Source organism: Orcinus orca, chromosome 3, assembly GCF_937001465.1.
Source record: "Orcinus orca chromosome 3, mOrcOrc1.1, whole genome shotgun sequence".
NCBI classification, from domain to species: Eukaryota; Metazoa; Chordata; class Mammalia; order Artiodactyla; family Delphinidae; genus Orcinus; species Orcinus orca.
In genome coordinates this window covers 115,821,947-115,845,622 of record NC_064561.1, presented here as the reverse complement: position 1 = coordinate 115,845,622, position 23,676 = coordinate 115,821,947, and the positions used below count along the sequence as shown (strand labels likewise).

Sequence of the window (23,676 nt, the reverse complement as noted above, 5' to 3'; positions counted from 1 at the left end):
AAAGTGAATACTTATAAGCGAATCTCTTAGTTTTTATTTATGTTGGTTCTAGATAATTATTAGGAAGTCCTTGGTGGCTTTTTGAGAATAGAAGCAGTGGTGGGGACAGAAGCCTAGTTGCACTGGGTCAAGGAGTGAGTTTGTTGGAGGCAAAAGTGGAGACAGCCAGGATAAATCACAGCCAGGCTTATCTAGGTGAGACTGGTAAGAAAAGAAAATAAATTAAAAAATGATAGCTAGAAGATGATGTAGGGCCAAAAGACCTTTAAACTTTTTATTTCTTTGTTTTATTTGCCTGTAGTTTTATGGTGAGAAATTTTTGAGCATGTCTCTGTACTCGGGAGGAGAGTGACAGTGGTGGGTGAGGGATGGGGTAATGGCAATACCCCACGTACAAGGTCCTAGGGAAGGCAAGAGTGGCTGAAGTCCAGAACATAAGAAGACAGGCCTTGAACAAGAGGGCCTGTTGAATACTAGTTGCTTAATGCATAGGGTGATTGATTAGCTTCTGTTTCTTGCCCATGATACTTCCTAAAGTGTGGTGGGAAAAGGTTGTAGCAGGGGTTAGAAAAAGGTACTTCAAAGGAGTGATTAAGAATTTTCCTATGTGGAAAATGGAGGTAGTGATATTCTAGGGACATAAAGAAAGATTGTGAGAGGTTTTGGGTACCCCACTAAACTTTCACAGTGATTTGTAGTGTCTCGAGCTTCTCAATATTTCTTCCTCCGAACAAGTTAGTTTCTGATGGTTATAGCCTACTATTCATTGCAGCTGCTGAAGGCGGGGGGGGGGGGGGTCATCATTATTCTGATGCTTAATATAAATTTAAGAATCATCATGTTGAAACATTTTAATGTATCTTGCTTCAGTTCCTCATGCTTTTCTGGTAGAATGTAAAGTTCAGGAGGGCAAGTGTTTTGTGTTGTATTCCTAGTGCCTAGAATAGTACTAGGCATTAGGTATTCAATCAATATTAATTGAATGAATAGCTCCTTTCCAACAGGAAGCACTCACTTCATCCTCTGAATTATCACTAATGTGTCTTATTGTGTTTGTTGCTGTCTCCATGTCAGTTTCTTCCTCTCTGCCTATCTAAATCCTGCAAGTTTAAGATCCATCTCAAGTTTTACTTCCTTGTTGACACCCTCCTAGTATCTGTAGTTAGCAATGATGTACCACTTTTGTTGGCAGTTCTGGCGGACTTTGACCAATTTTTTTTAAAACCACATAGTGCGGTATGTGCTTTCTAGAAACCACAGCTTAGGATCTTTTTATTAGGAATCAGAGGTGCCTTTACCTACAAATGACAGATCCTGCCACTCAGTCCCATTGCTATATCCTTAAAATTCTGATTCACATTGGCTGTTTGAATTAATGATGATTTTAAATTGTTTCTAAGTCAACAAATTTTTTTAACAAATTTTATTTTATTGGCCCACAAGTTAAGTCATGCATTTTTCCCATCCTGAATTTATGCTTAGAATTTTCTAATTTAATTTTTTACAGTTGGAAAAATAGCATTTGACATCTAGTAAACTTAAACTTTATACTTATGTTATGAGATAGTTTTAAGAATTACTTCAAATATACAGTGAGCCTCATTCTTAACTTGTGTTACTGTTTCATAACTGAACAAACCTCAGATTATTGTCATCTGCAAAAATGCCTATAATGCTTTGAATACTTCAGAAATAACAAATGCTGATTACAGAGCAATTTGATTACTTCACAAAAACCATTAAATGCTATTTGAAGTCAATTATTTTGGGCCTGGAGTAAAAGTAGGTTACAGTAGAAGTTTGAGAATCATAACACTTACCTATCCTTCCTAGCAGGATTCTAACTATTAGAGAACCCAAAGGCTAAAAATGTCCTTTTATTAATGTAAAAGTGATTAGCTAGCAGAATCATCTCATTCCCCCTGAGGTGATCCTGCATACTCCCACTCCAGGTAAGATGCTGGAAGAGAAAGAGCAGAGTCCCTAGCTAGGTGTGCTAACTTAGTGGAACTAACACTTCAGACGAATTACAGGAAAAGAAGGAGCCTTTTGAGACAATGCACCCCACACTAAAAATATTGATATCTAACATTTTTGGAGCACTATATTCTAGGCACTGTTTCTTATACGTATTAATTTATTTAACTTTTTTTTTTTTTTTGCGGTACGCGGGCTTCTCACTGTTGTGGCCTCTCCCGTTGCGGAGCACAGGCTCCGGACGTGCAGGCTCAGCAGCCATGGCTCACGGGCCCAGCCGCTCCGTGGCATGTGGGATCTTCCCGGACCGGGGCACGAACCCGTGTCCCCTGCATCGGCAGGCGGACTCTCAACCACTGTGCCACCAGGGAAGCCCTAATTTATTTAACTTTTTAAACAATTTGATGAGGTTGATCCTGTATTTATGCCCATTTTACAGATAAGGAAACTGGAACCAGAGAGTAAATTACTTAAGGCATCAGGTCATCCTTGACTCTTCTTTTTCTCTCCTACACTCTGTATCCAAACTGTCAAGAACATCATGCTGTCTGCCTTCAAAATATATCTAGAATACAACCATCACCAGAATCTGGCTTCATCTCTCTGTTTCTACTTTTGCCCCCCCTTAACACTGCACTGCAGTCAGAGGGATCCATTTAAAATGTGTCAGACCATTGCACGCCTCTGTTTAACACTTACAGGTATACTACATTTCATTCAGAGTAAAAGCCAGAGTCCCTGCAGTGGCATGCAAAACCCTAGAGTGGTCCTCTGAATGCTTTCTACCATCCTTCTCTCTCACTCGTCTCCACTCACGTTGGCTTCTCTGTTATTTTAAAAAATATGCCAGGATCTTGGCATTAGAATCTTTGTTCCAGCTGTTCACTCTGCTCAAAATGACTTTCCCTCAAATATCCACTCGCCTCACTCTGTTATTTCTTTCAAATTTGGCTCAGAAATCAGCTTCACAATTGAGACCTACTTGTACACATTATTTGTTGCTGCTACTTGCCCTACCCTGTAGAGCACTTACCACCTATTAACATACAATTTGCTTATTATGTTTATTACCTCTTTTCTTCATTGGTATATAAATTCCTTGGAGGTAAAGATATTTGATTTATTTACTGATGTATCTCAAGAACTAGAACAGTACCTGGCACTCAACAAACATTTATTGAATTAATTTATTAAATGAGTTTTCTTAGCCATTACGTGACAAAGGCAGGATTTACAACTGAGGTCTGGTTACAGGAGCCTGCACACCTAACCGCTATGCAAAAGCTTGCTTCAGTGGCTGTTAAACTCTCACCCGTCAGATTATCTACTTCCCTTGGGGAGTAATATATAAGACTTCCTTCTTCAGAACTGTATACAAAGAGTAGGCTGAGAAGCCTTCCCTACTGTCATCCAGTAATTTACTAGAACTTGGACCGTGAGGTTGTGTCCTTGCCTGTAGTGTCTTCTAATGTAGGAGTTACAGATCAGTTGATCAGCCCCTATCTTAAAATAAGTAGGAAAGACTTATATAGATTATCTTGAAATCAGATATTTAAATCCAAATGTTAGTGTAGTAATATGTCTTAAATAAACTACAAATGTGCCCCATTCTGCACCTAACAGTAAATATTATCACTACTGTAATAAAGACTGGTAAGCACAAATCTATACAACTAGGGAGGTAGTCATCACTATTTATCATCTGGGTGCGATGTATCTTTTCAAATTTTTTATATTCTTAGTCATTTTCTGAATAATTTGTAGAAGTAAGAATAAAGGTTTAGTACAAAAAAACTTTATTAGAAAATTTAATAAGAATTTAAATGTAGCAAACCCCATTTTTGTTCCATATTTCCTTGGTTATAAAGAGTTACATACTTGAAATAGAAGGCAGCTAACTGCTCATCCACTGTCATGCACGGACTTGGAACATATCCATCTTGTAAATCCAAATTTCAGATACATCTTTTATAAGTTCTTATGATTACTCTGGTTCTTCTTACGTTTTTACTGTCAAAATGCAGTACTGATTCCAGATTTTAAATATATTTCAACTGGGTTCTAGTTTATGATTCTTTCTTGCTCTTCTTGCATCATCAACTGCAATACTTTTGAAAACTCTGATGGTTCATAATTTTGTTGGATAGTACAGTCTTTATTGCTTCATAAGTGTAATACATTTTTATGTTTATAAACATCAATGATCAATATGGTGAATTTTAAAATTTCTACATTATATGTTTCCTTCTAGTAACCTTTGTCCATTTATAAATCATACTGAGTAAATCTTGGTGCACAATCATAAAAATTTAAAGAATCCTCATTTCCTTTTAGGAAACAGGATAATCTAGATACTTGTTACAAGTTATTGCATGATGATGTCCTTCCTATTGAATCACTAACTAGATGAGAGCACTATATTTCTTTTCCCCTAGAAATATATCATTCACTCAGCGATTCTTAGTTTGAGAAAAATCACCAAAGGAGATTACCATCTGAAGAATTATAATCTGAGATTTTGCTTATCAAAATCAATTTTATCATCACAATAGATCCCAGAGTCTTGCTGTTTCTTTGCATTTATCATCTGAGTCTTTTTATAATTGTCACACATCTTTCTTTGTCAATTTTTTTCTCTTTGCTGTTATGATCAGAAAATTAAGAATTCTGAATTTTCTTATGTGTTCAATGAAAACTAATAAAAATATAACAAAGATGGCCTTTTATACTTTTTTGAAAGATGCTACAATAGTTGGCCACACAGTAAAAAATGCCAAAGGGTGATGCAATAGAGATGATTTATTTCACTGTTGGATCACCCTCTAGACCAAGGGCTGGCAAACTTTTCTGTAAAGGACCAGATAATAAACATTTTAGGTTTTGTGGGCCATTCAGTCTCTGTCTCAGTTACTAAACTGCCTTTGTAGTGTGAAAGCAACCACAGACAGTATGTAAAGGAATGAGCCATGGCTGTGTTCCAATAAAACCTTATGTCCAAAAACAGGCAGTAGGCTAGATTTGGTCCATGTGCTGTGGTTTGCCAGTGCCTGCTCTTTGGCATACTTGAGAATAATTGTTAAGTCATGATGAAATGGTTCCTACGATGATGAAATAGCAGAGTGTTTCAAGATATAGGAAAAATATGATTCGTGAAAATCCCATAACATATCTTAGACTTATAAAACGATCAGCTGGATCCATAAGTCTCTAAGAAAACAAAGTCATAAAATATTAATTCTTGCAAATAGTAAGAGCTGCTCAAGAAAGAAACTAAGAAACTAAAATTGGGTCCATTGGACCTTGATGGTAATATCGAAGATTGACTTATTTTGGGAAGGTCATTTATAAAGGCACTCTTCGCTTTGTATTCTTCCTGACATCATAATTCTTTTTGTTACTTGGAGGGGGGCAGGGATTTAGCATTTAACACACATACATTCCTGTAAGTCATGGTGTTGTATGAAATCATGCAATAAAAACCACAGGATTATGGAAAAAAGGGGGTTAAGGGTACAACACTCAAAAACTTCATCAGTGACACATAAAGATAAGAAGCTAGTAAAAATGTAGCGTAGTTTTTATACGTGCTAAATGGGTAAGAAATATTTAAATATTACAATAAATAAGGCACTTTACCTTGAAAAAGACCTGAAGTTTACTTGTGGAAGAGGCCATCAGAAGGGCTGTAAATAGCGGGAAGTGGTACAAGGAGGATTATCTGAAATCAGATATGTTAGAACACCAGATGTGAATGGGATGGGTATGGCGTGTAACACTCGGTGAAGCTGGGGAGGCTTTTAGGCTTTTGAGATGTATTTTGCATATTCCTAGGCATCTCAGTTCAGCTGGGTGCAATTTTCTGCATTCACATAGAGTTTCTCATGGATATAATTGTCCATAAGCAAACATGAATTTGCTTTATGCTCAAATTGGTTCTAATCTATCAGTTATGCTTGGACAAATTCATGTTTTCAAAACAATGTTGCTTGTAAAACTTAAAAAAAAAACCTGTATTTTTTAAAAAAAAAAGCTTATTAGTTGTCCATATTCTTGAGAAATGGTAAGTGCACTTTTTTGAAAATTTCTTTGGAAAGCAAAGATCTCTTAATAATATATATGTTACAGTATTTTAGATTTTAGTAGTAAAATTTTTTTAATGTCTAGACAGACAATCTTGTTTTTAAATTGGTAGTTTAGTAGGTTTTACTTCATTTCCATCAAGAATTCATGAAATAATTTTAGTATTTTTGAAAATTCAGGATCAAGAACAAGTACTCAATGATACAGTGGATGGCAAGGAAATTTATAATACAATTCGTCGTAAAACAAAGGATGCCTTTTATAAAAACATTGTTAAAAAAGGTTATCTTCTAAAAAAAGGTAAGTGTGAAACTTTTAAGACTAAAGATTCAATTTCAGTATTTTACCGTTAACATTTATTAGAAACATTGTAAATATTGGGCATAAAACTTATCTGAGATACGTATTTAATAAGTTGGTATCTGATTCTTGAGCCCCTCTTTACCCCATAACTTTTTTTTTTTTAAGAGAAAATTCTTATCGGCACTTGGCACATTCATAGTATTGATGTTTCTATTTTATGTATTTGCCTCAGTTTGGCATTAAGAAATGTTGGGGCATTGAGGGGTGCATGATTAGTAGAAGAGTTTTTTTTCTCATGACTGGAAAAGAATGAATCCTAAGCAAGAATTTTAAAGATTTTATCATAATGAAATCTCTAAACATACTGTTAAGGTACCCTTGTCACTTACTCAGTGACTCATTAAAGCAAGCAATATAACAAAAGATATTTTTCTACAGATATATTACAGACACTTTCTCATTTTGTAAGGATTGGTGTTATTTAAGCTTTGGAATAAAAATATATTTAATTTTTAGTTTTTAGCAACAATAATTTTTATGATTTTACTATATGTGACTTCATAGTTCATTATTTGGCTAAGGGGAAACAATTTTTTTTAACAGGCAAAGGAAAAAGGTGGAAAAATTTATATTTTATCTTAGAGGGCAGTGATGCCCAACTTATTTATTTTGAAAGTGAAAAACGAGCTACAAAACCAAAAGGATTAATAGATCTCAGCGTGTGTTCTGTCTATGTTGTTCATGATAGTCTCTTTGGCAGGTAAGAAATTGGTTTCCTATTTCTTTTTGGAATTGTTTTAATAAAAAAATAGTATGTTCAGATCATTTCAAAGCATAGCAAACCAATTTGTGAAATCTGAAAATGTCACGTATACTCTCTAGGGTAATTTCTGTCTTCCTTACTTATTTTAGACTAACCTATGCATAAAATTCTACTCCACTATATCACATAGAAACCTTTGGAATCTATGCCTCTCCTGTAGTAAGACTTGATCTGTATGTAGTGTGTTTCCTGCCTGCACCTACCACCACTCTTTTGAGTGACTTACTTTGAGTCTTGTCTCCTTTCCCCTATTTTATCATTCTTGGTTAACTCAGTGCATCTGATGGTAGTAGATACACTCAGTTGTACTATTAACTTGATTCCTAAGAAACTTGACATTGAGAGACAACTATAGTATAAAAACAATTATTTCAATAGGAAAGAGGAGTATTTCAGATTTGAAATAAAAACATTTTTTCTTAATGTTAGAGTTTTTAAAAAAATAAAATAATCGTATAAACTAAAGGTAAATCCTGAACAGCACAAGGCAAATTCAGCTCTTGATTACATCTAGTTTTTTGTAATAAGGGCCTTTCTTTGTATTTCACCATCAGAATTATCAATAATCCATTCTAGAGTGTTTTTAGATATATTTAGCACTTTTATTACCTATTGCTATGATGAATAAAACGCAGGCAATTAAAACAAATTTTTTTAACAACTTATGCTGCAGGATGGCATTTCTACTAGGCAACCCTAGTTTATCCTATTTAAGTGGGAAGGCTTCAAGAGAAGTACCTGTGGAGCATAAAAGCTTGTCATATCTTTTTTTCCAAACTGTGTTTAGGAGATCACATTAGTGATTTTAACAGTTCATTTTTTAAATGGTCAGATAGGTTTGGGAAATGCTGAATTGAACAAATAATTTTCCTTACAGAGGGGCATTCTGGAGTTTTAGCCAGTGTTTGTATTGTGAATCACCAAGAGGGGAGTATAATATGCAGTATTTCATGAATTCATTGGACCTTGATACTCTCCCTTTTTTTCTCTCAAACCCTTCTTAATATCTCCTAAAAACAGCTGTTCCCCCCCCCCCCCCCAAAAAAAAAAGCAAAAAAGTTTGGGCAAGGTAGGATTTCGTAGGATTCTTTTCCCCTCCCTTTACAGTATGGGAAGCTTGGCCTTTAGATGTAGTTGGATCAGACCTCTGGCTTTTCAGTCTTTCTACTCTGCCTTACTTTGTGTGTACTGGATTCTTCTCACAAAGCTGCTTCCTTCATGATAGTGAGGTGGCAAACAGTACCAGAGAAAGGAGAAGTGAACTATTGAAAATCCTGAGAATACACTATTGTGTATTCCAGTAACTATTGAAAATCCTGAGAATACACTGTTTGTTGTGTTATCAAATAGATAGCAGTCATTGAATATTTCTCGCTTTGTGTAAGCATAGAACCCAATACACTGACTGACCTTGAGCATTTAGTTCATGAAGTCTAATGTGAAAGTTAATGGCAGCCCTCACCAGTAGAGATGACTGGTGTGCACGCCTAGCCTGTGGAACACTGGACAGCACTGCTCGTTCGGCTGTTTTTCCCGGCACTTTAGTTGCACAGCTCTACAATTTTTCCAGCTTATTTTCAGTATTATTAACAGGTCTCTAAGCATTCTATCTCTTTGTATTAAACTTCTGACTTTCAATACTGCTTTACCTTTTTTTTTTTAACAACTTTTTTGGAGTATAAGTGCTTTACAGTGGTGTATTAGTTTCTGCTTTATAACAAAGTGATTCAGTTATACATATACACATATCTCCATATCTCTTCCCTCTTGTGTCTCCCTCCCTCCCACCCTCCCTATCCCACCCCCCTAGGTGGTCACAAAGCACCCAGATGATTTCCCTGTGCTATGCGGCTGCTTCTCACTAGCTGTTTTACATTTGGTAGTATATATATGTCCATGCCACTCTCTCACTTTGTCCCAGCTTACCCTTCCCCCTCCCCACATCCTCAAGTCCATTCTCTAGTAGGTCTGCGTCTTAATTCCCATCTTGCCCCTAGGTTCTTCATGACCATTTTTTGTTTTTTTCTTAGATTCCATATATATGTGTTAGCATATGGTATTTGTTTTTCTCTTTCTGACTTAACTTCACTCTGTATGACAGACTCTAGGTCCATCCACCTCACTACAAATGACTCAGTTTTGTTTCTTTTTGTGGCTGAGTAATATTCCATTGTATGTATGTGCCACATCTTTTTTATCCATTAATCTGTTGATGGACACGTAGGTTGCTTCCACGTCCTGGCTATAGTAAACACAGCTGCAGTGAACACTGTGGTACATGACTCTTTTTGAATTATGGTTTTCTCACGGTATATGCCCAGTAGTAGGATTGCTGGGTCGTATGGTAGTTCTATTTTTAGTTTTTTAAGGAACATCCATACTGTTCTCCATAGTGGCTGTATCAATTTACATTCCCACCAACAGTGCAAAAGGGTTCCCTTTTCTCCACAGCCTCTCCAGCACTTATTGTTTGTAGATGTTTTGATGATGGCCACTCTGACCAGTGTGAAACGATATCTCATTGTAGTTTTGATTTGCATTTCTCTAACGATTAATGATGTTGAGCATTCTTTCATGTGTTTGTAGGCAATCTGTATATCTTCTTTGGAGAAATGTCTATTTAGGTCTTCTGCCCATTTTTGGATTGGGTTCTTTGTTTTTTTGATATTGAGCTGCATGAGCTGCTTGTAAATGTTGGAGATTAATCCTTTGTCAGTTGCTTCATTTGCAAATATTTTCTCCCATTCTGAGGGTTGTCTTTTCGTCTTGTTTCTGGGTTCCTATGCTGTGCAAAAGCTTTGAAGTTTCATTAGGTCCCATTTGTTTATTTTTGTTTTTATTTCCATTTCTCTAGGAGGTGGGTCAAAAAGGATCTTGCTGTGATTTATGTCATGAAGTGTTCTGCCTATGTTTTCCTCTAAGAGTTAAATAGTGTCTGGCCTTACATTTAGGTCTTTAATCCATTTTGAGTTTATTTTTGTGTATGGTGTTAGGGAGGGTTCTAATATCATTATTTTACATATAGCTGTCCAGTTTTCCCAGAACCACTTATTGAAGAGGCTGTCTTTTCTCCATTGTATATTCTTGCCACCTTTATCAAAAATAAGGTGACTGGGCTTCCCTGGTGGCGCAGTGGTTGAGAGTCCACCTGCTGATGCAGGGGACACGGGTTCGTGCCCCGGTCCGGGAAGATCCCACATGCCAGAGCGGCTGGGCCCGTGAGCCATGGCCGCTGAGCCTGCGCGTCCGGAGCCTGTGCTCCGCAGTGGGAGAGGCCACAATGGTGAGAGGCCCACGTACCGCCAAAACAAAACACAAAACAATAAGGTGACCATATGTGTGTGGGTTTATCTCTGGGCTTTCCATCCTGTTCCATTGATCCATATTTCTGTTTTTGTGCCAGTATCATACTGTCTTGATTACTGTAGCTTTGTAGTATAGTCTGAAGCCAGGGAGCCTGATTCCTCCAGCTCCGTTTTTCTTTCTGAAGATTGCTTTGGCTATTTGGGGCCTTTTGTGTTTCCACACAAATTGTGAGATTTTTTGTTCTAGTTCTGTAAAAAATGCCAGTGGTAGTTTGATAGGGATTGCATTCAATCTGTAGATTGCTTTGGGTAGTAATTTTCACAATGTTGATTCTTCCAATCCAAGAACATGGTATATCTCTCCATCTATTTGTATCATCTTTAATTTCTTTCATCAGTGTCTTATAATTTTCTGCATACAGGGCTTTTGTCTCCTTAGGTAGGTTTATTCCTAGATATTTTATTCTTTTTGTTGCAGTGGTAAATGGGAGTGTTTTCTTAATTTCACTTTCAGATTTTTCATCATTAGTGTATAGGAATGCCAGAGATTTCTGTGCATAAATTTGTATCCTGCAACTTTACCAAATTCATTGATTAGCTCTAGTAGTTTTCTCGTAGCATCTTTAGGATTCTCTATATATAGTATCATGTCATCTGCAAACAGTGACAGCTTTACTTTTTCTTTTCCGATTTGGAATCCTTTTATTTCTTTTTCTTCTCTAATTGCTGTGGCTAAAACTTCCAAAACTATGTTGAATAATAGTGGTGAGAGTGGGCAACCTTGTTTTGTTCCTGATCTTACTGGAAATGGTTTCAGTTTTTCACCATTGAGGACGATGTTGGCTGTTGGTTTGTCATATATGGCCTTTATTACATTGAGGTAAGTTCCCTCTATGCCTACTTTTGGAGGGTTTTTATCATAAATGGGTGTTGAATTTTGTCGAAAGCTTTCTCTGCATCTGTTGAGATGACCATATGGTTTTTCTCCTTCAATTTGTTAATATGGTGTATCACATTGATTGATTTGCATATATTGAAGAATCCTTGCATTCCTGGGATAAACCCCACTTTATCATGGTGTATGATCCTTTTAATGTGCTGTTGGATTCTGTTTGCTAGTATTTTGTTGAGGATTTTTGCATCTATGTTTATCAGTGATTTTGGCCTATAGTTTTCTTTCTTTGTGACTTCTTTGTCTGGTTTTGGTATCAGGGTGATGGTGACCTCGTAGAATGAGTTTGGGAGTGTTCCTCCCTCTGCTATATTTTGGAAGAGTTTGAGAAGGATAGGTGTTAGCTCTTCTCTAAGTGTTTGATAGAATTCGCCAGTGAAGCCATCTGGTCCTGGGCTTTTATTTGTTGGAAGATTTTTAACCACAGCTTCAATTTCAGTGCTTGTGATTGGTCTGCTCATATTTTCTATTTCTTCCTGGTTCAATCTCGGAAGGTTGTGCATTTCTAAGAATTTGTTCATTTCTTCCAGGTTGTCCATTTTATTGCCATATAATTGCTTGTAGTAATCTCTCATGATCCTTTGTATTTCTGCAGTGTCAGTTGTTACTTCTCCTTTTTCATTTCTAATTCTATTGATTTGAGTCTTCTCCCTTTTTTTCTTGATGAGTCTGGCTAATGGTTTTGCAATTTTGTTTATCTTCTCAAAGAACCAGATTTTAGTTTTATTGATCTTTGCTATAGTTTCCTTTCTTTCTTTTTCATTTATTTATATATCTGATCTTTATGATGTCTTTCCTTCTGCTAACTTTGGGGTTTTTTTGTTCTTCTGTTTCTAATTGCTGTCAGTGTAAGGTTAGGTTGTTTACTTGAGATGTTTCTTGTTTCTTAAGGTAGAATTGTATTGCTATAAACTTCCCTCTTAGAACTGCTTTTGCTGCATCCCATAGGTTTTGGGTCATCGTGTTTTCATTGTCATTTGTTTCTAGATATTTTTTGATTTCCTCTTTGATTTCTTCAGTGATCTCTTGGTTATTAAGTAGTGTATTGTTTAGCCTCCATGTGTTTCTATTTTTTACAGATTTTTTTCCTGTAATTGATATCTAGTCTCATAGTGTCTTGGTCGGAAAAGATACTTGATACAATTTCAATTTTCTTAAATTTACCAAGGCTTGATTTGTGACCCAAGATATGATCTATCCTGGAGAGTGTTCCATGAGCACTTGAGAAGAATGTGTATTCTGTTGTTTTTGAATGGAATGTCCTATAAATATCACTTAAGTCCATCTTGTTTAATGTATCATTTAAAGCTTGTGTGTTCTTATTTATTTTCATTTTGGATGATCTGTCCATTGGTGAAAGTGGGGTGTGAAAGTCCCCTACTATGATTGTGTTACTGTCGATTTTGCCTTTTATGGCTGTTAGTATTTGCCTTATGTTGAGGTGCTCCTATGTTGGGTGCATAAATATTTACCATTGTTATGTCTTCTTCATGGATTAATCCCTTGATCATTATGTAGTTTCCTTCTTTGTCTCTTCTAATAGTCTTTATTTTAAAGTCTATTTTCTCTGATATGAGAATTGCTACTCCAGCTTTCTTTTGATTTCCATTTGCATGGAATATCTTTTTCCATCCCCTCACTTTCCGTCTGTATGTGTCCCTAGGTCTGAAGTGGGTCTCTTGTAGACAGCATATATACAGGTCTTGTTTTTGTATCCATTCAGCCAGTCTATGTCTTTTGGTTGGAGCATTTAATCCATTTACATTTAAGGTAATTATCAATATGTATGTTCCTATTACCATTTTCTTGATTTTTTTGGGTCTGTTATTGTAGGTCTTTTCCTTCTCTTGTGTTTCTTGCCTAGAGAAGATCTTTTAGCATTTGTTGTAAAGCTGGTTTGGTGGTGCTGAACTCTGTCAGCTTTTGCTTGTCTGTAAAGGTTTTAATTTCTCCATTAAATCTGAATGAGATCCTTCCTGGGTAGAAGTAATCTTGGTTGTAGGTTTTTCCCGTTCATCATTTTAAATATGTCCTGCCAGTCCCTTCTGGCTTGCAGAGTTTCTGCTGAAAGATCAGCTGTTAACCTTATGGTGATTCCCTTGTGTGTTATTTGTTGTTTTCCCCTTGCTGTTTTTAATATTTTTTCTTTGTATTTAATTTTTGATAGTTTGATTAATATGTGTCTTGGCGTGTTTCTCCTTTGATTTATCCTTTATGGGACTCTCTGTGCTTCCTGGACTTGATTAACTATTTCCTTTCCCATATTAGGGAAGTTTTCAACTATAATCTCTTCAAATATTTTCTTAGTTCCTTTCTTTTCCTTTTCTTCTGGGACCCCTATAATTCGAATGTTGATGCATTTAATGTTGCCCCAGAGGTCTCTGAGACTGTCCTCAATTCTTTTTTCTTTATTCTGCTCTGCAGTAGTTATTTCCACTATTTTATCTTCCAGGTCACTTATCCGTTTTTCTGCTTCAGTTACTCTGCTATTGATCCCTTCTAGAGAATTTTTAATTTCATTTATTGTGTTGTTGATCACTGTTTGTTTGCTCGTTAGTTCTTCTAGGTTCTTGTTAAGCGTTTCTTGTATTATCCATTCTGTTTCCAAGATTTTGGATCATCTTTACTATCATTATTCTGAGTTCTTATTCAGGTAGACTGCCTGTTTCCTCTTCATTTGTTAGGTCTGGTGGGTTTTTACCTTGCTCCTTCATCTGCTGTGTGTTTCTCTGTCTTCTCATTTTGCTTATTAACTTACTGTGTTTCGGGTCTCCTTTTCGCAGGCTGCAGGTTCGTAGTTCACGTTGTTTTTGGTGTCTGTCCCCAGTGGCTAAGGTTGGTTCAGTGGGTTGTGTAGGCTTCCTGGTGGAGGGGACTAGTGCCTGTGTTCTGGTGGATGAGGCTGGATCTTGTCTTTCTGATGGGCAGGTCCACGTCTGGTGGTGTGTTTTGCGGCGTCTGTGGCCTTGTTGTGATTTTCGGCAGGTCTGTGCTATTGGGTAGGGTTGTGTTTATGTCTTGCTAGTTGTTTGGCATAGGGTGTCCAGCACTGGCGCTTGCTCGTCGTTGAGTGGAGGTGGGTCTTGGCGTTGAGATGGAGATCTCTGGGAGATTTTCACCGTTTGATATTATGGACCAACGTCCTGAACTTGGCTCTCCCACCTCAGCGGCACAGCCCTGACGCCTGGCTGGAGCACCAAGAGCCTGTCATCCACATGGCTGAGAATAAAAGGGAGATAAAAAAGAAAGAAAGAAGAAGATAAAATAGTTATTAAAATAAATAAAAAATAATTAAAATTTTTTTTAAAGTAATTAAAAGAAAAGAAGAAGAGAGCAACCAAAACAAATCCATCAATGATAACAAGCACTAAAAACTATAACAACAACAACAAAAAACAGACAGAACCCTAGGACAAATGGTAAAAGCAAATCTATACAGACAAAATCACACACAGAAGCTACACATACACTCTCACAAAAAAAGAAAAAGGGAAAAAAATATATATATCATTGCTCCCAAAGTCCACCTCCTCAATTTGGGATGATTCGTTGTTTATTCATGTATTCCACAGATGCAGGGTACATCAAGTTGATTGTGGAGATTTAATCCGCTGCTTCTGAGGATGCTGGGAGAGATTTCCCTTTCTTTTCTTTGTTGGCACAGTCCTGGGGTTCAGCTTTGGGTTTGGCCCCGCCTCTGCGTGTAGGTTGCCTGAGGGCATCTGTTCTTCGCTCAGACGGGACGGGGTTAAAGAAGCACCTCATTTGGAGGCTCTAGCTAACTCAGGCCATGGCAAGGGAGGGGTATGGAGTTCGGGGTGAGCCTGTGGCGGCGGAGGCCAGCATGACGCTGCACCAGCCTGAGGTGTGCCATGTGTTCTCCCAGGGAAGTTGTCCCTGGATCACGGGACCCTGGCAGTGGCTGGCTGTACAGGCTTCTGGGAGGGGAGGTGTGAATAGTGGACTGTGCTTGCACACAGGCTTCTTGGTGGCTGCATCAGCAGCCTTAATGTCTCATGCCCGTCTCTGGGGTCCACGCTGTTAGCCGCGGCTCATGCCCATCTCTGTAGCTCCTTTAAGTGGTGCTCTTAATCCCCTCTCCTCGCGCAGCAGGAAACAAAGAGGCAAGAAAAAGTCTCTTGCCTTTTCGGCAGCTCCAGACTTTTTCCCGGATTCCCTCCCGGCTAGGTGTGGTGCAGTAGCCCCCTTCAGGCTGTGTTCACGCAGCCAGCCCCAGTCCTCTCCCTGCGATCCAACCGAAGCCCGAGACTCAGCTCCCAGCCCCTGCCCATCCCGGTGGGTGAGCAGACAAGCTTCGGGGGCTGGTGAGTGCTGGTCAGCACCGATCCTCTGTGCGGGAATCTCTCCGCCTTGCCCTCCGCCCCCCTGTTGCTGCGCTCTCCTCCGTGGCTCCGAAGCTTCCCCCCTCCGCCACCCGCAGTCTCTGCCCGCGAAGGGGCTCCTAGTGTGTGGAAACCTTTGCTTTGCTTCTTCACAGCTCCCTCCCACTGGTGCAGGTCCTGTCCCTATTCTTTTGTCTGTTTTTTCTTTTTGCTTTGGCCCTACTCAGGTACTTGGGGAGTTTTTTACCTTTTGGGAGGTCTGAGGTCTCTGCCAGCGTTCAGTAGGTGTTCTGTAGGAGTTGTTCCACATGTAGATGTATTTCTGATGTATTTGTGAGGAGGAAGGTGATCTCCATGTCTTACTCTTCTGCCATCTTGAAGCTCCTCCCTGCTTTACTTTAAATATAAACGATTTCAGAAGCACAAGTTTGAAGACATTGAATCATAGAGTTATTACTGTAGTGAATATTTATGTGGGAATTTCATACCTGTATCTTTTCTTAGGCTGAATCTTTTACTGTGGCAGTATTTATTGTTTTATCTATGTTTAGGATGGATATTAAATTTTAGGTTGGTAATTACTTTCTTTCAGCATTTTAAAGATTTTCTACTTTTCAACATTTTGTCATTCTGTTTCTCTTTTAGAGATAATGTATCTTTTTTCCTTCACGATGTACTGTATTTCATCTTTCTCTGAAAGCTTTGAGATTTTTCCTTTCCTTAGATTTTCAAAAGTTAAACCAAATATGCCTACTGTAAAAATATATATTTTTAAAATGTATCTTAATGTTTGTAGAGCTTCTTCAATCTGAGACCTGATGTCTGTTGTCAGTTTTGGAAAATTCTTCATTAGTATCCCTTTAAACAGTTCTACTGCCACATTCTCTTTAATCTTCTGGGACTCATGTTACATGTTATATTCCTTTTACTATGTCCCATGTGTCTATTAAATGGTTTTCTATGTTTCTTATAATTTTTTTCCTCTCTGTGCCTCAGGCTGGATGTTTTCTTCTTATTTGCCTTCAGCTCACAAATCTATTCTTCTGTAGTTAAATGTGTTTGTTGAGGTCTTAATTTTATTTATTACTTTTGCCACTTTAGAATTTGTGTTCTAAATTGTTAGAACACTTGTTCTAAATATCTAGTTATGTGGCAGAATTCTCTATTTTGTTATTTTTTTTAAGCACTTTAATTACAGATAGTTGAAAGTTGTATCTGTCCTCAATATCTGGATCATATGTAGGTCTTTCTTTGTCTGTTTTTCTTTTGGCTTTTCAGTCATTTGATCCTGATTCCTGTAATGTCTACTTATGTTTGACTGAATAGTGGATACAGTGTATGAAAAACTGTGGAAGCTATGGATAATGTTATTGTCTCCAGAAAGGACTGTTCTTTTGCCAGATAAGTTAGAGTAGGGTTAGTTCATATTGATCCCCTCAGGAATCAATTGGAGGTATCGGTGAAGGCTATACTGCTTCTGGTTTGCTCTTATTCTGAAGGCATAGCTCTTCAGGGGTCTCAACTGAAAGCTTTCTCTTTTAAAGGCCCTGAACTCATTTGTCTCTCCCAGCACTGTGAAACTGAATGTGCTTTGTTAGCTTTTTAGCCTCTTAGATGCTGTTTTCTGCTTATTGCCCCAGAGTCCTGCCCTACACGGTTTAGGAATTGGCAAACACCTTGAAAAGAAAAGCTGTGGAGAATGTCAGTCTCACCTCACTATGATCTTGGTCCCTTCAGTCTGAGCTGCTTGTTCTCCAGTGACTTCAAACAGTTGTGTTTTGTTTGGTTTATATTTTATCCTGCCAGGAGGGTTAGTCTGGTACAAACCACTTTCAGAAGTTTTCAGTTGACATATTCCATTGTTTTATGGTATTCTCAAAGCATTGAAGAGATGGTTTTATCTTTAATAAATGTTAAGCTTGTACTCTGGATACTTTGCTATGACCTTCTAACACTGAAGTGTAAGATATACTCTTTGGTTAAAGCAAGAAATAGAAATAATATTTATTGAATTTCAAAAACTTGAAGGCCCTTATTAAACATTTTATAAACATTTTCAAATCTAGTTGGAAAGGCAGCACATCTTCAAAAAAGATATAAGCTACTATCTAATATTGTACTTACATGTCAAATGAATTATACCACACTGCATACTATAGGAAGATAAGAACTAATATTTATTGCACACCACTGTTAGGTCATTTGATCCTCAGAATAAGCTGATGTTTCCATTAAAATGGAATGAGGAAAAACAGCCAGTTGTAAAAAAAAATTTGAAAATAGGTAAAATTATAAAGAAGAACATTAAAATCACCCACAATCTACTGAGAGATAACCATTAAGAACATTTTAGGCCTAAAGAACATGTCTAGTCTTTTCCCAGTACATATAAATGTATATTATATATCATCCTGAAGCACTGAGTTTAGTAATATTTTATTTGCTTTAAAGTCTTTAAATTAGCTATATGCAATTCTAGCACTCCTGCTTCAATTTTATTGTAACTTTTCTATTTCTAATGCCTTTTAAAATTAATCTACACAGTACTGTGAAATATTTTTAAACTTTGATAGTTTGATAAAATTTCAATAGTGCAGACAAAAAGCTTTCTAAAATATATGCAGCTGACATTTTCTTTTTAGTAATCTAGTACAATGGATTATTATTTCTCTAAATTAAGAATTTTGTTAAGTTTATATAAATTACATAATTGTATTGTGATTTTTTTTCTTAAGTTATTGTAAAGTTGGTATGTTAAACTTCCTAATAACTTTGTTTGTATTTTAAAGGCCAAACTGTTTTCAGATAGTGGTTCAGCACTTTAGTGAAGAACATTACATCTTCTACTTTGCAGGAGAAACTCCAGAACAAGCAGAGGTAAGTTAACTGGTTTTTCAACTACTGTCAACTTTATTCAGCTCTTGTTTTCTTTTTTAACTGGAATAGAAAGCTGTTGCATTTTAAGATAATGTGATAAAAAGGATGCCTGAAATCTAATTATGTTTTATTTTAAGGAATGAGAAGCTTTCATGTGTAAAAAAATTTTTTTTGAAAGAAATGCAGAAAAACAGTGTAGGGTTATTAGGAAAACTCCATTTTAAATTGACCTTTAAATGGGCTATGATGTTGAGTCCAACTGAGAATGTTCATTGAAAATCCTCTGCAAAAAGGTTATATTCTAAGTACAGTCAAAAAGGTAAGCCAGTTAGTTTTGCTAATAAGCATTGTTGTTATTCACTGGTTGAACTGTGTCTAAAAATAGAAATTCAGTCATCACAAGGAAAAAATTTTGAGGAATTTTCTGTTTTTCTCTAAGTCTAGATATAATGTTTACTTTCAGCACTAGCCATTGATCCATGTGCAATGCCCTTATTAAAACTTTTATTAAGTTTTAAGTAATGCTGTGAAGAAACGTTTTTAAAAATCTCCTTTTAAAAGTACTTTGATTTCTTTGAACCATAATATTTCTGGGGTGTTTAAAGGTATTTTGTAGAAATATGGCTATATTTCTTCTGCTTATACTCTATGGAAGGAACCCGAAGGTAGTTTAGAGGTGAAAGAAAGTGACTTTGTTGAAAAAAAAGAAGATAATTTGCCAACCCTGGATATGAGGCAAATGCTCCTAAAACTCTGGATCCTGGCATGGGCCCCTGACTCATAAATTATGAAAATATCTTAGGGTGTAGAATAAATTTGATGAATGAGCCATTGTGTTTTATGGCTTATAATTGAACATCATTTTTCCATCATGGAAAAATATCTCAATTGAATACTCATTATTAACTTATAATACACATAAAACCTTGTTTTGTGGGTATGTAGCCCTAATTTACAAAAATAGGGCTCATAGTATTTTGCTGTTTGACTTTTTTTTTTAATGTTAGATATTGAGTTAGAAAAGAAACTTAAACTTGAGTATCCTATCTTCCAGTTATTTTATCATGTTCTTTCTAAAGATGTGTTTAACTTACATACCTGGATGACATTTCAATGTGTTTTGCATGCCTCACATAAATATAACATTATCTTATTGGATTTATCTATACTCTTTCCATATTCTGTTTCCATATATCCCTTAAAGTTCAAAAATACCACTGATCGTCCCAGTTTTTTATTACTTTGGTGGCCTGTGGTATCTCTGGATATTGTCTTCTCTTTCTGAAAGCTACGGTAATTGATTTAGTCTTAAGTTTGCTCCATTAAAAGACGTTCTCTAAACACTGACAGAGTTCAGATTCATTGAAATAGCCAACAAACTAAAGACCTAATTGAGTGAAACAGTAGTACAGAGCTTTCTAGAAACATGTATGCCAAATAAAATATTTAGATTTATTTTTGGTAAACCTAAAATTGTTCTCTCCTTTCTCCAGAGTACTAGATCATTAAACATTTTAGAATATAGCTGCAACTTAATATTAGGCTGAAATATTGTTTTAAATATGTTATATTTAAAAGGCTTATAAATCACCCAGACCCCCTTATACATTTCTACCTATATCATGGTCTAAGGTAAAGATTAGAATGTTTGTCATCAAATCAGTCATCACATTATCAACTGGTTTTGCAGTCAGCCTTCCTTTCACAAAATGTATCAAGTTCAGTTCTGCTTTAGGGTCCCTCAAGTTTAACTGCTTAAATATATGTAAATTTATTTTCTGACTAATAAATTATCACTCATTGGTACTTAAGATTAATATAGAGATGCTACGATAATACAATCAATATTTTACAGAATTATAATTGTTTTGGTCACTGTTTTATTTTGTTGGAGCACCGATGTATTTAAAGCACAGGATACTCTGAGTTTAGAAATGGCAGTCTAGAGAAGGAAGGAACTATTGAATTTGGGGAAAAAACCCAAACTGTTGATTGGAAACTGCATAAACTATTGTATACTATATTTCTTTGAAATGCTGTTATTTTTTGTAGGACTGGATGAAAGGTCTGCAGGCATTTTGCAATTTACGGAAAAGTAGTCCAGGGACAGCTAATAAACGCCTGCGTCAGGTGAAACTTGATTTTCTTTGATTTGTGATTGTCACAAATTTGTGATTGTATTTTGCTTTATCAGTTTGCTCTTTATTTTTATTTCTCTATGACCTATTTTGGGCAACATTTCAAACACTTTAGAATTCTTGAGAGGTGAATCTTGTCAGGCATTTTAAAGCCATGCTCCCACTTGCTTCAGCAGCAGGAGAAATAGTTACTTCTTTATGAAAGAGAATATTCTTTATATACTTGCTGGATACTTAGCCCATAATGCCATCTTTTGAATACATATCAAGGACTTTTTTTCTTCCACTTAAAGTAACAATACCAAGCCAACAACAACAGAAACTATTCTGTTCGGCCCTATTATTATTATTTTTCTTCTTCAAAAAATTATTTTGGCCTGTGTCAGAAAGGTACTTACTGAAAAAATCATCTGACTGAAAGTACTAATCCTGGTAAACTTTAGGGTTTTTCATTTTATAGTAATTGCTTTTGAAACCTATTACATAACTTATGGGTAGTATCCTGTCTTATTTGAAACCTTCACATGCCTGCATGTTCATTTATGGAGAGTTAAGCTAGGCTTTCTCTTTCGTTCTATGTATGTAAACTCAACTTTATATCCTCCATTTCTTTGCTTTTTTCTTTTAGTTATCCCCAGATAATTGGAAAAAGTTAGGTAAATTTAATATTCTTGGAGTTTTGAGGAAAGTTTCTTTTTTGTACAGTATTTACTAAAGTGACTCGTTTTACTTATGGGAATTTCCAATAAGCTTGGTGAATTTAACATACTGTTCTATTGGAAGTGGATAAATGGTTATTATTTAGATGACTGAAAGTTTTATTCCCTGTAACCAGAAGTCTGATACTTTCCCCAGGGACATTTAATTATATGCATAATCACTGTGTTCTCAAAGCATGTTTTAACATTTTGAAAGCTATGGAAAATCAGATTCAATTTTTGTAGATTGTATCTTGTGAGAAATTTCAGGCATGAAATTATTATTTGTAGGTATAATAGTATATAATCATAATGATATAATAGCTAACAATGTCTTGAGCCCTTTTTATGTGCCAGGTACTCTGCTTGTGCTTTTATACATATCATTTCTAATCTTCACAACAACTTGCAGTGTAGACTTTATCCTAATTTTATATCTGAGGAAGCTGGGGCTCATAGAAACTGACTTGTGCAAGGCCACACAAGTAGTACGTGGCAAGAGGGAAAGAGAACCTGACACTAGAAGATAGATGGTTTAAGTTTTGCATCAAAACTGAAAAATAACTTCGCTTCTTTGGATCTGTATCCTTTTCTGTAAAATGAGAAGGTAGAATCAATATTTTAAAAATATTTTCTAGCTGTGGAACTCTGTATAGAAAGAAAATCTTCTAGATGAGCATTATATAGCATGTTAGATTTTGATTTGGGTGGTAAGAGTTATTTACTTAAATTAATAAAGAATCCTCAAAAAAAAAAAAAAAGAATGCTCTTCTCAACTTCATTTTCTCTGAACCATTGTTTTATAGCAGAAAAGGTGTATTTCATTATTTTTGCAGGAATGTAATTGGAGGAATAACTTGTAAAATACAATTGTATTTTTTTTTAAGTGGGAAGAATTTATTAAAAGGGAAAATATAACTGAAGGTCATGTTTTCTGAAAAAAGGGGAAAATAAGTCACTATTTTGGGTTTTTATAATAATTGCCTTTGAAACCTAATGCATAATTCTTGAAATCTGGGGTAACGATTTCTGTGTTTTCTTTAGGTCAGCAGTCTTGTTTTACATATTGAAGAAGCCCATAAACTCCCAGTAAAACATTTTACTAATCCATATTGTAACATCTACCTGAATAGTGTCCAGGTAGCAAAAACTCATGCAAGGGAAGGGCAAAACCCTGTATGGTCAGAAGAGTTTGTCTTTGAGTAAGTCTTATTTTATCATTACATTAGATGATTTTCTTTTGCTGTAATGCATTTTCTTTCCTTTTTTTAATTTTTTTTTTTAACTCTGTATCTAAATCAATTAGAACACGGTGCCAAGCTCAGGCATTTTAATAATACACACTTTTTTTTATTCTATTGTATTTGTTCACTTTTACTAGTAAAGTGCTATGTCCTTGGTTTTTCACCCAGTTATTAATATGAATTACCATTACTGATGAATCCAAAAACATTTACTAACATACACAGACAAAATGTTTACAAGGGTTTCCAGGATTTACTCCAGGAAGTTAAAGTTAGACAGTAGGGAAAGTGTAATTTGCTTGTCTGTATTCCTGTGTACCAAATAATAAAACATGTTTTGAATCTACTTTTAAATCTAGCACTTTCAGCTGGGTTAGCAGCAGAAATAGGGGGTTTATTCAATACTAATAAAGGAATTAGATAGTTTTATGCCAGGACATTTTCTTAATTCTTTTTCTCCTTGCTGCTTTAGTGATCTTCCTCCTGACATCAACAGATTTGAAATAACTCTTAGCAATAAAACGAAGAAAAGCAAAGATCCTGATATCTGTAAGTTGACACAGAAATTTCTAAAGTGAAAAAGCATGTTTTATATACTTTGGAAATTCATAATGAAGTATAGTCTAAAATGGAAATTAAAAAGGTGTGTAAGCAGTTTAACTTGAGATAGCTTCTTTTTATACTTCTACAAGTATTGATTGCTGTATCTAAAAAAGAAAAAGACCAAAAAGGCTAAATTGTATATACTGTAAACTTAAGCCCTTAGGATTAAAGTAGGATCTGCTCACCCTCCCTCCACAACGTATAGGAGGAAAAAGAAAACAGTAACAGTGGTCATCTTTCTGTGGTGCTTCCTTATCCCTTCTTCCTACTTTTTAAGTTTCTCCTACTTTCCTATACTTTGCATGTAAATGAAAAAAAGCACGCTTAAATTTT

At 35.9% G+C, this 23,676-nt stretch overlaps 1 protein-coding gene across 5 annotated transcripts in view; it reads left to right on the top strand.

The window, feature by feature from the left end:
- Positions 1 to 23,676, top strand: part of RASA1 (RAS p21 protein activator 1) — a 109,810-nt gene that overhangs the window by 70,389 nt on the left and 15,745 nt on the right. For all 5 annotated transcript variants that reach the window (XM_033401655.2, XM_033401644.2, XM_004263550.4 and 2 more), the window contains exons 10-15: positions 6,237 to 6,357; positions 6,964 to 7,120; positions 18,573 to 18,660; positions 20,713 to 20,790; positions 22,541 to 22,698; positions 23,213 to 23,289. In XM_033401655.2, the coding sequence (XP_033257546.1) occupies positions 6,237 to 6,357; positions 6,964 to 7,120; positions 18,573 to 18,660; positions 20,713 to 20,790; positions 22,541 to 22,698; positions 23,213 to 23,289 (679 nt within the window). The remainder of the gene's footprint in view (positions 1 to 6,236; positions 6,358 to 6,963; positions 7,121 to 18,572; positions 18,661 to 20,712; positions 20,791 to 22,540; positions 22,699 to 23,212; positions 23,290 to 23,676) is intronic.